General features: G+C 42.8%; 1 protein-coding gene across 3 annotated transcripts in view; it reads left to right on the plus strand.

Moving 5' to 3' along the window:
- Positions 1 to 14,328, plus strand: part of PTDSS2 (phosphatidylserine synthase 2) — a 44,633-nt gene extending 30,305 nt beyond the window's left edge. For 2 of the 3 annotated variants that reach the window (XM_075501721.1, XM_075501720.1), the window contains 6 exons: positions 619 to 732; positions 2,236 to 2,354; positions 3,088 to 3,202; positions 5,441 to 5,586; positions 10,788 to 10,973; positions 11,811 to 14,328. In XM_075501721.1, the coding sequence (XP_075357836.1) occupies positions 619 to 732; positions 2,236 to 2,354; positions 3,088 to 3,202; positions 5,441 to 5,586; positions 10,788 to 10,973; positions 11,811 to 11,955 (825 nt within the window). In that variant the 3' untranslated portion in view covers positions 11,956 to 14,328. The remainder of the gene's footprint in view (positions 1 to 618; positions 733 to 2,235; positions 2,355 to 3,087; positions 3,203 to 5,440; positions 5,587 to 10,787; positions 10,974 to 11,810) is intronic. The other variant, XM_075501722.1, reaches the window with a different exon arrangement.
- The last annotated feature ends 1,528 nt before the right edge of the window (positions 14,329 to 15,856 follow it).

Genomic DNA, 15,856 nt, shown 5'->3' on the forward strand with positions numbered 1-15,856 from the left:
TTTGAGCAGCATTAGAATGATGCTACCTGTGGTGGTCGAGCACCCAGTAATTCCATTCATTTAAGAAACTCGCTTCCTTCTCAATCCCATCTTGCCTGCCCTTATTCTTTCATGTAATGGTATGAGTGTCATCATCTGTACTCTTCAGTGTCTTTCTTGTCTGTTGTGCTGCATGCTTGATAAGTTGAGAGGCCTGTGTGCATTTGGCTTTACTAGACTATCACATGGTAAAAATAAGATTGTCATGGGTTTCCTGATCTTTTTCTGGATACTGGAGACAAGATATTCAGCTGTAGAAATAACCGGTAAACAAAGCACACAGTGTGTGTCTTCTGTGTTCAGAGTTCGGAATGGTTAATCTCATATTCCTAAGTGGTCAGTTTTGAAATCAGGAAAAAAATGTAATAAATTTTCCATACACTTGCAAAACTGTAAATCTGAGCAGTGTCTCTACAGTATTTATGGAGTTCTCCTTTATTTAGATTTCTGAAGGGCATTAGTGTAAGTGGTGTCTGGTTCTACTCAGTCTGGTGTGCAAGTATTCATTTTTGTAATGGTTTTTAGTATGTTATGCAACTGTTGTGGGTATTTGACAGACTTCTTTCTCCCTTTACATAGACGTTGATGATTCGAGACTGGTGGATGTGTATGATCATCAGTGTAATGTTTGAGTTTCTGGAGTACAGTCTGGAACACCAGCTTCCAAACTTCAGTGAATGTTGGTGGGATCACGTATGTACTGCATAGATCATAATATATTTGTCATAATATATTTGTCTAAATGGAAGTATATATTTTAAAGGGAGGTGGTAGGAAGTGGTGAGAACTAAATTATATCATGTGCGTGTGGCCAAAGATGTACGTGTGACTACTGCAGCTCAGGAGCATTGGTGCTTCTCCGTGTGGAGTTTGTAATATGTTTGTCACTGTTTGTATAATTTTGCAGGTTTTCAAACTGTTGCACATGGTTAAATATTTGGTTTTGGTTCGTTTCACACTAGAGAAAGATTCTAAAGCTTTACGTGAACATTTCCAGATATTTGGTGGTGGTACAAACCATAAAATCTGAAATTAAGAGAAAGGTCAAACTTTGTGTAAAAAGTTTCAGATGGTGATTTTTCTTGCCTGTTAAAAAAAACCCCAAAACCAGACTCAGTGCAATTTGTGTCCAGCTCTTCCTTCTGTGCAAATCTATCTTCACTGTTTTCTGAAAACAGTAAATATTACTGTGTTTAGAATTTCCAGTGTGGTTTATAAAAAGGCTTTAAAAGATAAAGGTTTGGCCTTACTGAAAAGCTCTTTGCACGTGATAGTCTGTAACCATTCTTGTCCTAAAATACAGCTTGTGTGTATTTTTTCAAGCCAGAGGCACTACTGTGATCTAGTTTCTCTGTGGAAAAAACAAGCTCTATAGCTTAAAGTGACACACTTTTAAAAATTTTTATTTTTTATTTTCCTGTGAAATGTAAATTAGTTACCAGAGCGATCAAAATTATCTACATTCAGGGCACGCAGTTACGGTTCTTATGTTATTTTGCCTTGTTTTTATTGTTACAGTACAAGCTCTTTCCCAAGCTTGTAATGATTTGCTACATGGCTGTACTTATAAAAGTAAATGCATTATGTATAAAGACATCAAGCAAAGCTATTTTGCCTTCAAAAAAACTTCTTATGAAATTAACAGTCTGTGTTCTGCTTCTTTGAATGCGGAGGACAGGCAATTTTTTTCAGCTCAAGAGCTCCATCTCCAGAATTAGTGCTTGGCAATAAGACAGAGCATGGGGAGAAATCACATGTTTATTTCACATCTTGAGCCTGCAGATAAGTCATTTCTTTAGGAGGCAGCCTGAAGCTTAAAGAGTATGTTAAGTTATTAGGCATAGTAAAATCCAGTCCATAGGAACATGTTCAGATTTTTTGTGTGTGTGTGTTTCTGAAGTTCTCACTTAACAGAGTGGAGTTGAGCTGATAGTAAGTGGGAAGAGGTCTGTTCTGTAGCAGAATTAATACAGCAAAAGAGAATCTGCAGCCATCATCTGTGGAACGCTTTGTCTTTATTTGAGTAGACTTGGGCAGCTGAGATTCTTTCTCCTGGCAGTTCATGCACCTCTCTCTCTGGAGATGTTCAGTCCTTGTGACTGAGAGTGTGTCTGCATGTATGTGTACCTATAGTATCTGCCCTTCTACAAGCTTTAGTGTTTCTTCTCCAGCATCACTGTGTTTTTCTCTTTTCAGTGGATAATGGATGTGATCTTATGTAATGGATTAGGAATTTACTGTGGGATGAAGACTCTGTCTTGGCTTTCTTTGAAAACATACAAATGGCAAGGACTTTGGAACATTCCTACATACAAGTAAGTTGGTGTAGAAAGTAACTCCACAAGCAGTAGCACAGCACAAAGTTTGGGCCAGTGTTAAAGATCTTGGCTGTTGAAGGGTTGTTCTGTTAGGGTTAATGTGAATTAAAGAATTCATGTGTGTTTAGGTGACTCAAGCATCTAGTAACTTATTGCTACATGGAAGCTTGTTTATGAGAGTTTTATTTAACTTGCGAGTGAAATTGTTGAAAATAACACCTGTCTGTCATGAGCATTGCCTGATGTCTAGGAATGAGGGCATCTTGTGGAAATGAGCTTATTTAATGAGATCGTTAAAGGAGATGCAGGAATCCGAGTCAGGATCATGCTCTTTCATTCACAGCAAGGATCTGTTTGGTCCTTGTGCAGATAATGCATTCCCTAGTAATCAGAACTTCACAGTAATTGGGACACTGAAACTTAAAATTTAATAAATCCCTTGTAGTCTTGTACCAGTAATGAACCACCCTTTTCTGTAGTGTCTGTGCTGAGCAAAGCAGAACTGAGGAACTGCTTACTACAATGAATGTAATATATTAAAGTTTAAAATGATAGTCCAAATAACAGGCTTCTCTCTAACTCGGAATGTTAATCTCATTAAGTAGTAATTGTTATGGAGTAAATGGAGGCATTTTGCATATGTGAATTGGTGTCTCAAATGGAAATGTTAGTAGATGTCTCATATGTGCTGTTTCTTAAAATTGCAAGAATGTGTTCTGCTTTTTTTCAGAGGTAAAATGAAGAGAATCGTCTTCCAGTTCACCCCGTATAGCTGGGTCAAATTTGAGTGGAAGCCGGCATCCAGTTTACGCAGATGGCTAGCAGTTTGTGGCATAATCTTTGTAGTAAGGAAACTTCTCTGTCTTTTCTTTCTCTGTCATTTGATTTAATGTTTTGTAATACTCAAGCAGCTGTACAAATGGTAACTTAGGCTGAAACTCTGACATGGTGATGTTTCCTAGTTGAGGCTGGAAGAGATCACTTCCAAATCCTGCAGAAAAGGTATCTGTTTCCATGTCTCGGGTACAGCTTACAGATTCAGTGCGTACATATTAGTTCTTGCTTGCTGAACAATGTTGATTGGCAATGCGAGCAATATAAACTATGATCTACACATAATTCAGCAAGTAACTGCTGCTACCAAAACCATTGGCTTTGGATGAAAGTGGCTTGTTTCTCTCAGTCTTAAGCAGATACATATCACATTACAACTGGAGAAGACTGTAACCAAAGCCTCAGGCTTCTGTATGTTAACTCTGAGCAGCATGGCTTCTGAAGCGCACAGTTTTGCCTCAGATAATATTTTTATACAGACTTAAATAATTCAATTATCCTAGATTTTTTTTTATATGTTTCACTGAATACGTGGCACGTGATGATGATAATAGTCATCATGATGATGATATCCAGCTTGACCAGTTCAGGTAAAGCAGCTCCCCCATTTAGACAAAAGAGAAAGTTGGCTTCTCCAGCAGACACAGCAAATTGACAGTCTACCTCCTTCATCTAGCCAGCTGAGTGGTTGAATTTGTATTGTGGGAATGCATCATCTTGAATTCATAACTTCCGTTTCACAGTCACAGGTATTGCGCACATGTCACTGATAGGGAGGATAAACTTGGCAGTTTAAGTGCTTTTTCCCCACTCCTGCCTCTTGTCAGCTGGGGAACTTTGGCCTTTGTGCTATTCATGGAATGTCACTTGGCTCTGTTATGAGCAACTCAAACTTATGTCAATTCAGCAACTGTGAAGTTTAACTAAAAAAAAAAACCCCTTGTGACACTCTAGTGATTCCAGAGACAATGGGCATTAACCAGTTTCTATATTACTGCTATGGTGCAGGACATAACTCCATGTTTTTAACAGTTGCTAGAACAGCATACCTTTAAGCATCTTGAAATATGTGGAATATGAAACCTGGTGGTAGTTTATTTTGGGGTCTGTCCAGTGAAGTTCCCTATTACGATTTGCTGAGTGGGACACATTAGTCAGCTTGGCAAGCCGCCACCACCTCTCTCTCTCTCATGACATTGCATTTCACGCTGATGTCAAATTGCAGACCTGAGCGTGCTTCAGGAACAATGTGCTGTCTGTAAGTATGCAAGCAGCATACAGCAGTGCCAGCAATGAGTGCCAGGCAGTTTGCAAACTCAGTCAGTTGAATACAGGTTCACATCACCTGATTTCCGCTACATAAAACATTTGCCAAGTTCACATAGCGCAACAGACTTGCTGACGTTCCCATAGTTCATGGGAGAAGTAAAGTAAATGTGCCTGCATAAATAAAACGTGTTTCTCCAAATGGTTACTGTGTGCATACTCCCAACTTTTTGCACCCTGAAGAAATTGGGTTTTAGGTGCTGGAGCAGATTTTGCAACTGAGAGATTCCGTTGAATTTATACTAGTTTTTGGTATAATAATGTTTCTTTTAGCAAAGCCTACCTTCAGCTGACAGTTTATAAGCAGCTTCAGGTATTGGCTCACTCTTTCGGATTAAACGATGCTTAATGCCATTTGTTATCGTTTCCTTTGAAGTGAGAAACTTGCGTCTACTTGCTCAGTTAATCACATTGCCAGGGCAGCTCACTCGAGAACGTTTTGCTATAAATGTATAACCAATTCTCCTAAGTTGGGTTTGGCAGTGACGTTTGCATAACTGTGTAAAAAAACCCCAACCAAACAAAAAAACCCAGGAGGTACTGCTTATGCCTCTTGTTACTTTGGGGTTCCCTCAGTCAGATTTTAAATGATAGTGAAAGGATGAGTTGTTGCTTTTAGGATTTGCTATCAGTAGTTCTGCAGGTACTTCAAACTCCCAATAAACTTGCTCAAAATGAGAGGCAGTGCTTGTCCAGGTTTCTGTTGTGTTTTTTTTAAATACCTCTTTCAACACACAGAAAATTTTTAAAAACCCAACTGTTCTTGGTCAGTATTGCAACTGATGATAGTGCGCTCACTAATACCGAGTAGGACTCTGTGGTGTTAGAGAAATGGTTGGGGGGATTCATGCAGGGAGAGAGGGAGATTCCAGGCTTCATTCAGTGAAGTCTTCCGAATGTAATTAAAATGTCCTTTTTCTCAGTTTTTATTGGCAGAGCTGAACACATTTTACTTGAAGTTTGTCCTTTGGATGCCACCAGAACACTACTTGGTCCTGTTACGACTTGTGTTTTTTGTCAATGTGGGAGGTGTGGCTATGAGGGAGATCTACGACTTCATGGATGACCCGTAAGCCAGTCCTCTTGTGTATATACCATGTCAAGCTTCACTTGCTTTATTTTGAATTTGCTCCAGCTTGTTGGCATCCATCTCAGGGCAGTAATTCAGCTTGTTGGGGACAAAAAGACCTAATCCCAAAGCATCTGCTTTGTGTTCTTTTGTTTTGGAGGTAAAATTCCGACTACATCTGGTTAGAGAACAGCTGTTGTTAAGGGCATTCTATGTGCACTGTTTTTAATCTCAGTTTTTAATAAATGATCGCTCTTTTGAGAATGTAATCCATAAATCAGCTGGAGTGCCACTGGCTTGTGGGCAGAGGAGTACTGAACTCCACTTTCAGATTGATAGCCAGGAACTACAGTCCTTAGATGTACCTTCTAAGGACAACAGGGCCCAAACTAAAAAAAAAAAAAAAAAAAAAAAAAAAGTGTTTCTTAAAGGCGCTTCTTTTCTTGAGCTATCTTCCAGCTGGTCCCTGGTCCTCTGGAGCTCTTGTGGCACCCTCTTGCAGATCAGAGGACCCTTTATAGCAAAGTGTATTTGAAGGCAAAGTGCACCCGTACACAACAGTGCATGTACTTTCAGACTGTTCCTACTTAAGCATCATATTTGTCCTTGCTGCTTTTGTTTCTGCAGACCATGTAAGACCTGAGAAAGCTTTGTTCTCAAAATCACGTTTTCTTTTAAGTTTTAGTAGTAATGTCACAAATTGCCTGAGCCCACATCTTAAGTCTAAGGCAACGTCTGGCTTCAAGGGATGTTCATTGTCTGTCGCTGACCAACGCAAAAAGTGTCTGTGTTCAGAATTTAGGGTTCCAACATTCTATGAAGATCAGTTTCCCTTGCAAGGCTTTGACTCCTAGAACTGGGAAGAAGGGCCAACCCACATTGCTTAGTCGGATTGCAGGACATTCAGCAGTGGCAGGCTGCCCCTGCCTTTGGTGTCGGACCTACTGGTTTGGGACGTGCCTCCAACTTAAAGGTAAGAAGAGGTCTCTGCCTCTCACTGGTGAGCTCCTCTCCTTAGCACCATTCACAATCTTCTGGTCCTTGTGTTTGGGTTGGAAAAACTCCTTTGCCCTCTGTTCAACCACATGGCATAACATTGAAATTTAGGAGAATCATCAGTCACCGGTGCCTCATTGCTGATTCATTTTGTTGCCGTTCTTTCAATGAGCTGGAGAAGTTAATCCAGCAATTAGAGGCTCTCATCCTGAACTGCATGTCGTCTTCATTGCCACCACCACCTACTGTTCTGTTTCTCTTGGTGGGTAAGGCGGCTAGCCCCCTCACTTCTGAGGTTCATGGCTCTGCTTGATGCACCACAGAGCTGACCTCATCAGACTGTTCATGCAAAACGGCAGAACCTAGCATCTGGTCTTACCTAATATCTTCTCTGCGAAGGCTTTTGCAACTGAACTTTGATTCCTTCGTGCATTTCAGGTCATCCAAGCAGAGATCATCTACCCCCGTTTTACCAACTTAACTGGGCGTATTTTCACTTGCATGTCATTTTGAACCAAGGAACCGTTTTGGATTCTTCCTGTTGTATTGTAGGGAGAAGCTGCTGGGGAGGAGCAGGCTGTACCAGAGGCTCCCAGCTAACAGCACATGAGAAACCTTCCTGACCTTTTCGTTTTGGAAGCTCACTCAACTTCTTAATGGACAAAGGTTGGAATATTCCATTGACCTGCCTTGTCAGAAACATGGCTTATTGCCTTGTCTGGTAGTGACAGGATTGTCTGAGGTAAACCGATTAGATCTCTTCAGCTAACCTTGCAATATTTAGTCTAGAAAGTAGTGAAGTTCAAATATGAAGACTCTCTTGTTCTCCTTCAGGATTCTTAGTATCTGCAGACAGTTCTAGGGCTTTGCTTTCAGGAACTTGGTCTGAGCATGGTGACAATAAAGCATCTAGAATGGAAATAGTCCAAGAAGAGAGATGGTTCTTGAAGCTGTTCTCCAGCTCTTGCATACCACGCTCCTATTGTGATCAACTTGCTGCCTCTTGAGTTCTTGAGGTCTGGCTATGTGAAATGTTCCTGACCAGAAATATCTTGATGCAAGAGTCTGCAGCATTTGACCTTGTCATATCTTCCTGGTTTCTAGTCTTCAGGTCTCTTCCAAGGAGTCTGCACTGAGGCCATGAATTTTAATCTCATTCATCAAATAAAAAAAGGACTTTTCTTTAAAATCTTTCATGAGTAGAAGGGCAGGAAACAAACTCTCTTCCTTGGCAGCTTTAGGTTCTGCACAGGTCTTCTGTTGGGGTTACATTTAATTCTTTTTTGTCAGTGTGCTGTCATAAGCTAGTGAAAGAAAACGGTGGGAAATGAGGAAGCAGATCAGGAAAGCAGAAAGCTGACCTAGTCATCTGAACAGCTTGAGTTCACAGTGAGAGGTTTGCTGTTTCGTTTTTTTCTCTCTGTCCATGTGTTAAGGCTAGTTTCTGCCCATTTAATCTGTCATACCAGATGAACCACCTGGAGCAGTTTCTGAAGTCCTTTCATCTGAGTTGGTCTAGGCAAGATACTTTTTAAAATGGAATGCAGTCATCCCATCTGCATCAGCAATAACCTACACTTGATTTACTGTATCATATTTTATTCCAGTGTGTTTGGACGATTTTGTGTAGTTTGAACTTATGCATTGGTGTCAAATATGACTCTCAGGCCTCATGTTTAAGAAACTGTGTGTTTTGTGTGCTTGACTTGCAATGACTCCCGTGGATTCAGGAGAGGGAAGAGAAGCTCTGTTAGCTCTCCATGCTTAGATCCCTTCCCAGATACTGAGAATCCAATGGGATGCAGTGGAGCAGATATGTCTGAGCAACAGGAAAACGCCTGCTAAAGGAAGGAACCTCTCCCCAGTGCAGCTGCTGGCATCTGATGAGAAGAGGGGAGGAGAAACTGGGAGCAAATGTGCAATTGCAGCTCCCTCTGCCCCGGCACTACTGGAAATGCTTGGGGCCTGTTCTGATGTGTGCGCACTGGGCAGCATACCAGCTGGAGGCAGCAGGGTGTCAGGCAGGCTCCTTTCTCTGCCTAGCAGAGGGAAGTGTTAGCAGAGCAGCCACTCTCCAAGGAAATCCTAATCAGGGATTTGTAAGGTGGCTTCTCTTTCATCCACTGCATGGCGAAACCGGCAAGAAAATATGGCCCAAAGAGCTTATGTGGCTACTGAATATCACAGCATTTACTAAGTCAGTGCCTCAGCCAGACAGGAGGCTGTACATCACAGCAGTCGTAGAGCAGACTAGAATTTCCCATTGCTGCAATGCCCTAGAAGTACTGCAGAGGTCATCTTAACACGTCCATCCCTCTCTCCCCAGCCCTCTGTGGGTTTGTTATATCACTTTGCTCCCCATCTCCTCTGCCCTGCCCCAGTAGTTCTGCCACTTCACGCTGAATTCTTCCTGGATGTGTTTCACTTCACATCTTACGCTGTGGTAGGAATGGAGTAACGCAGTAAGCTGGACAAAAGAGAGAGGGCCTGGTAGGAAAATGTACTTCAGAATACACTATGGTTAAGTGAGAGGGCAAGGCCCTCTGCAGAATAGGTGCTCCCTGTGATTAAAGCAGAGACATTCAGAACAAAGGCAGAATAAAGAATAACAGAAGGCAAAAAGAACAGCCACCTTTAAGTTTAGTTGGTGGTGCTCCTATTTGCATGGTTTATCTCGGGCATCTTCAGAGACATAATAATCAGCTAGGGTAGTAGGTTTAGGGCTATCAGAAAAGTGCACCAAAATGCTTCTTTGTGTGTTTTTTGAGTAAAAGATACCATCCAAAGGCTGCTGAGAAGTTAGTTGTGTGTGCTTGATAGTGAAACAGTTGGTGATTGTGGTGGTTGAGGGTATTGCTTTTCTCAAGTTCAGTCTTCCTTGATTCAAATCAGTTGGATTTCACAAAACATTTTTAATTAAAATTATGCCTTTGAAAAAAAAAGGAGAAAAATACATACAACTTCTAGTAGGTTTCTCTTGGTTCTTTCCTCTAATGGGAATAAAATCCCATTTTAGACGCAGAAGATGGGTGATGGAAGAACAAAAATTTAGTCTACCAAGCGGGAAGTGATGTACTTGACTCTGTGCTGTTGGATAGCACATCTGCATGCACCGGTGGTACTGCGGTGGGCAGGATTTCAGTGCAATCCAATGCATTAACAAAGGGCCCGTTCTGTTGCCCAAACAGAACCCCATTTGATTATTGACCTAAGAATCATCTGGTCTGTCAGGTCAGTAAGCTGTAAAGATGTCAAGTCTAGAAATGACTTGGACAACGTCAAGAAGTGGAGGGAGGATCTAACTGGTTTAGATCAAGCAACGTACCCAGGTTTCTAGCAATAGGCTATTACCTGTGAGGGTAATGAGGTTTCCTGAAAGGCAGCCTATAAGTATTTTGGTTTTATATATTCCCCATGCAGGAATAGGTGACCCGAAAGATGGCATATTTCCAATCTCTCCTTCTGCAAGTAGAGCCTCTGAATAGCTGTCTCGATTCTCCTGCAGTTTAATTTCTGGCATTACTGATTGATGAGTCCTTCACTAGACTTGTACATAGCACTGCAGCTTCTCATTGACTTGTCTGGTACTGCTTACAAACAAACTCCGGGGATTAAATATTAATCATGTATTGCCCCAAGGTTGTGTTGTCCTAGAAGTGAAACACCATCCTTGTGTCTTCCAGTATCTTGCCTGTTTGTTATTAAGCTTGCTTCTTCTAAAATCCGTTCAGAGATCGTTAGTGATAGCTCATTGAATACCTTTTTGGGAAGAGAGTAGGTTTCAGAATGCAATTACATAGGGGTTAAATATGGTTGCGGCAGTGTGACTTGACATTTGCAGAGGAAATCTAGGAGTAGAGCTCCTATTTCATACCGTACCCTGAACCTCAGCTGATCGCAAGCGGGCCAGGTAATTGTTTTATGTGGATTTACCAATACCCTGAAAATGGGGATATTTCCTTGTGTCATGAGATGATGAAGTTTAACTTTTCACGTATTTTCAGAGCCTCTTAGAGGAAACTTAAGTAATACCAACATGAAAGTCGTCAGCCTTCATAGGCTTAGTACACGTGTAATCCAGACTAGACTTCTAGAATTGTGCAAAGCTGAATGAATTATTACCCGAGCTGTCTTTTTATGAATATTTCTCTGAATGCTTAGTTGTACAGCAATAGCTTTGTTTTATCTGTGCATTTATTTTGCAGGAAGTTCCATAAGAAGTTGGGTCAGCAGGCATGGCTGGTTGCTGCCATTACTGCCACGGAGTTTCTGATTGTCGTGAAGTATGATCCCTATACGCTCACGCTTTCTCTTCCTTTCTACATTACCCAGTGCTGGATCTTGGGGATTATACTTGTGCTCACCTGGACAGCCTGGCGTTTCTTCATTCGGTAAGCAGTGTTTGATGTGCTACGTTCAGGTCTAGCCTGGGTCTTATGGGGGGAGTTGTTCTGGACATCTGTTCAAAAGCGCATCTTCAAATGTATGCTGTCGTTAGCCTTCAGTGCCTCCTGAAGATAGACTGCAGCTCTTTTGGATGGCTAGAGCTGCAGCGGTTTTGTGTAAGAATTATTAAATAAACAGGGAGTTTTCTGTGCGTGATCCTGGCAGTTTTCTTTCTGGATCAAGCCGCTGGTAGCTTTGGTCTTTGTGGGACTACTTGCGTTAGTGTTGCTATAGAAGCAGGTGAACAGTTAAGTGCACACGGTCTTCCTGGATGAGCAAAGATGGCAGATGAGATCAGTGTTTTGTTTTTCCTGTGCTCCAAGTTAGACAAGACTAAGATGTTTTGCAGCTTCATTGCAAGAACAGTCTGCTGTGTTGGAACTGTCCGAGCTGTCCCAGTGTCAGCGACAAGTGAGCCAAGTTAAACGTGTTTGGTTTGGATGCTGCTGTGTGCAAGTGAATGGAAAGCAGCTGCGCAAGGGTGAAAGAATTACACGAATCTATAGAGGAGACCCTGTGCAACAGCAGTGGTTGCTCTTGTTTAGCATGCTGTTGTGTTATGCTTCTGAAAGAGGTGATAATAGCCAGACTACAAGCAAGAAACACAAATTTCAAGTGAATCAGTGCCGTCAGCAATTTTAGAAATTTACAGCCAAAAGACTCAAGTGGGTTGTTATCCCAAGGGCACTTGCATCCAGAACAGACTTGCTTTATTGTTTTTATTGTATATTGAAATTGTTTATTCGCATCACTAGTTCACATCTGTTTGGTTTTCTTTTTAGTGACATCACTTTGCGGTATAAGGAGATAAGGCGACAGAAGCAAGAGCACAAATATGAAAAGGACAAATGCTTGAGCAATGGTGATGGACACTCATCAATACTGGATGAACAAAATGGGAACAAACTAAGGGAGAGGAAACTTTGAGCAACAGACAAAGGGCTAAAAGGAACTTGTAGTGCTCAAGCCTGGTGGACAGTTTCAACCTTATCCTACCTAACTTGTAATTTTCATTGTTAGCTTTCCAATGTGTGAAAATCGTCTCGGGGAAAAGATGTCACTTTGACATGCACACCCTTTCTCCTCACGTACACCTAGTCAGAGTCGGAGAAAGTCTGTGTAGAGGGAAGTCAGAACCAACACCGTTGCAACGAGACGGGATCTTCATTCAAGCGTGTTGTATGTCTTCCTTGAAAACAAGGTTTGGAGACAAAGGGGCTTTAAAACAAAGCGCAAAGGGAATCTAGCTGATCTATTTCCAGTAAACTGTGAGATTTCGATTTTGATGTTTGGGCATTAGGAACACTTGTTTTGGAGTGTACAGATACCAGACACGGGAAATTAATTATTTTTTTTTCTGCTGAAACTACCTGGAGCTGTGGAGTAAGATTGTTTAAAGTGTTCAGCCACCAATTAACAGAACTGCAGCGAGATAAACGTAGATAAACTGAAGCTTGTGAACAAGTTGCGTAACTTGCACAGAATGTAATACAGTACACTACTGTTACAGCCCCTGTAATACGGGGGTTATTGCCTTTCTCTAAACTGACTTTCAACATCCTGGAATAGCCTACAATAGTTTTATGTTGTATCACAGCTCTAGGGAGACAGACAACTTCTCCTTAGCTTGCCTTTTTTTTTTTTTTTTTTTTTTAAGTCTTGGTCATCTCTTAAATGTAAGGGAAGGTTAAATAAGATAAGTCAACCTGCCTTTCCTTTGCTTCGTGGAGTAAAATGTGTTACAAGCAGAAAACTGGGAGTACTCCCATCAGTCTTAAGTTATTTGCCTTATTTTCAGCTCTCTTAGTTTGCTTACCAAGAGCGTTTCATTCTTGGTGTCTGCTGTACGGGACGTGTCCGGTTCTGCCATCCTTCAGAGCTGCCCCGATCCTCCCAAGGTAACTCCAGACTGAGCAATCTCCTGAGTCCAACTGGAAAAGGCATTTTCTGCAGTCACGCACAAAATAGCTGTTAACGTGCCGCCGGCCCTGCCAAAAGAACAAACTGAGGCAAAGCGCATCGTTCATCCCCAAGCGCTGTGTAGCAGTGGAGGTCCGCAGGCCAAGCTAGACAGCATTTTTGCTGGTGACGCAGCATCTAGGAAAAGAAATTGGAAACCTGGGCTGCATTTTTTTTGAGGTCACTATTCCAAAATGTAAGTGCTACACTAAGCATCAATTTTGTAAGCTCTGCTCTAAGCCTGCATTGGCGTCTAAGGCACTGACGTAACTGTAACCATATCACTTTTTAAATACTGTGATCTAATCTGGCTGTTAAAGCCTATTTTTCAGGGAAGTGTTTATCCAGAAGAAAATTACATAAACACCACCAGTAAAATTTCAAGAGTGCAACCCCAAACTTTGTAAGTGGCAGGAGACTTGCAGAGCTGCTGACTAGCAAACGTCCGCATTTTTGATCCGTTTTGGTCTGGTACATGAATGACGGCCAAAATCTGCATTTCTCCCATGTTTCCAGAGTGACCCAAATACTTTCCACCCCTAAAGAATGGGCACTTAGCAGTAGGGCAGTCTTCAATTAATCGAGCAGTTTGGTTGCATCAGAAGAGCTCAACAAATGAAGCAGAGTTTATGGGCCGGGGGCTGCCCCAGTTGCTTAGCAGACGGAGAGGAGGATGACCAATATGAGAGGTAGCATCAGGCTTCGTTCTCGGGTATGTACAATGTACTGTGGATAGGCGCTCAACGGCTGCTCTTAAATGATAGTGTTTTGCTGCTGTGAGGTAGTGAAGAATATACGGCTGTGTAACTAGATGCTGACAAGTTTGTAAATGGGCAGAGAGTGCTGAGATCAGCAAGTATTTATTTCTATGCCTTTCCATCCGGAGTCGTTCTAGTTCCAGCTTTAGACCAGTCTTACAAACTGTTAACTGATTGTTTGGTAGCTCGTACCAGTGTGTTGTGCTTGTGTAGTCCCCGCTGAGCAAGGCTCAGGTCAGTATATCTCCATTCTGTTTGTGCTGATTAACACTGTGGCCCCCCTCCGATCTCTTTGCAGTACAACCTCCTGGTCTGTCTCATGATTCGGGTGGTAGCAGGCACACGTGGGGAGGATCTGTCGGTGTACCTGCCGCCTCCTCCCCTCCCTGCCAGAGACCCTCTTCTGTACATTTGAAACAACTGGTGAAGAATACCTGTTCCCTGGTAACCATTCTGGAGCTTTGACCTAACACATAAAACACTGACTTGTTTGTCTACATCCATCTAAACAGCTTTTATGGTTAGTCTGGATAACTGAACCAGTGTAATAAAGCGATGTTTGCTGGTGTGTCTTTGGTACAAAGTGTGCGTGCTCGTGGTTTATCTCGCTTGTTGCCTCGCAAGTGGAACTGGGGGGCGAAGGGGACTTGGTCTGGATTTCCCTCCAGTAGAAAGGCTGTCAAATGCATTGGTGCTGTCCGTAATGGATGCTGGGCCTTAAGGTAACGAACTTGTCCAGATTTTCAGAGAAACGGATGTTACAAGCCCTTGGTCCACGGTTGTAATTCGGAAATGCTTCTTGCAGTACGTTTACAAGGGTGATCTTTCCACTGTGAAGTGGACTTGGGCTGTGCACAACACGTTGAGTAACTTTGTAGTCTCAGTGCTTCCCTTACAGACTAATGCCTGGCGGCGCAGGTGGGCTCTAATCATTGCAGTCCTGCCTGCTTTTAGGAATCCTTTTGTGATCATCTCTCGGAGAAGTACTCAAAAGCAGCCTCATATGGAGAAGATGAAAGGACAGCTGATAAGCCTCACTTAAATAACATTTGGGGTGGCATAAAATGCGACCATCCCTATGGAGATGAAAGAGGCAGCAGTCTCCCACTTCTATACACGTCTGTATCTTGCTGCGCATTTTCTTAGGCTATCTTCGTTGTCAGAAAGCTGGGACAAGATACCTTCTTCGTGTGGGTGTGGGTACAATACCCCTAATATTTGTAGTGAGATTTACCAAAGGTAAGTTGTTGGCTTTAAAAAGGAAAAATGCAGGGGAATGGTTGGGCGAGTGAGAATGTGCTCAGCTAATGCTGTTGTGGGTGACTCCCTTCTTGCCAGTGGTTTCTCTCTGGTTTGGAGGCAAGCTGGCAGGGGGTTGACGCTGCTTTGAGGTCTGTAGTTTTGATGTCCCTCAAGCCCATGTGTGTGGCCTGTCATACTTGTTAGGACAGGATTTTAGGTGGTGGTTCTGAGTTGCTAATACTCTGCTAACTGCCTCTGAGGAGAGACCTGCCTGCACCCTCGTTTCTGTCCCTGCTTGCAGGCGGTGCAGCAGTGCTCCACAGCCCTTAGAAGCCAGTAACTCCCTTCCCCTTGCTGTACACACACAGCCTCAGTGAATGCAGCCGTTGCGTTCCGTAGCGTTCACGCCTGAAACTCCCTGGTGTTCGCAAAGGAGGTGCTGGCCCTGCGAGGTGCCAGGTGTGCCAGTCTGGGTGAAGACTGAAGGGGAAGCGGCCGCTTCGGAGCATTTTACGTTAGTCAGCAATTGCCTTTACTGAATTGTTGCAAACGGCACTCTGGACGTACCCGCTGCACGGGCTTCCAGTGACAGTGCCAACTCGGGCAGTCAGAAAACGGCTCGAGGCAAGCGGCCTGAACCCTGTGGTCTCTAAAGCTCCGATGATCACCGGTTTGTGGGTCCATCTTGCCACCCTTTCCTCTCCCCCTGTGCTCCCCCCGTCGTGATTCCAGCTGCCTGTCGTGTGGGAGGAGGCAGCAGTAGCAGCCAGGGCTGCAGAAGGGTTTCTTTGCTGCTTTTTTTCTTTTCCCCTGTGACTTTTTGGTCCTATTGCTGGCCTTAAAGGGCCTGCATGATGCTTTTGGCATCA

This window comes from Mycteria americana, chromosome 5 (assembly GCF_035582795.1).
Source record: "Mycteria americana isolate JAX WOST 10 ecotype Jacksonville Zoo and Gardens chromosome 5, USCA_MyAme_1.0, whole genome shotgun sequence".
Lineage (NCBI taxonomy): Eukaryota > Metazoa > Chordata > Aves > Ciconiiformes > Ciconiidae > Mycteria > Mycteria americana.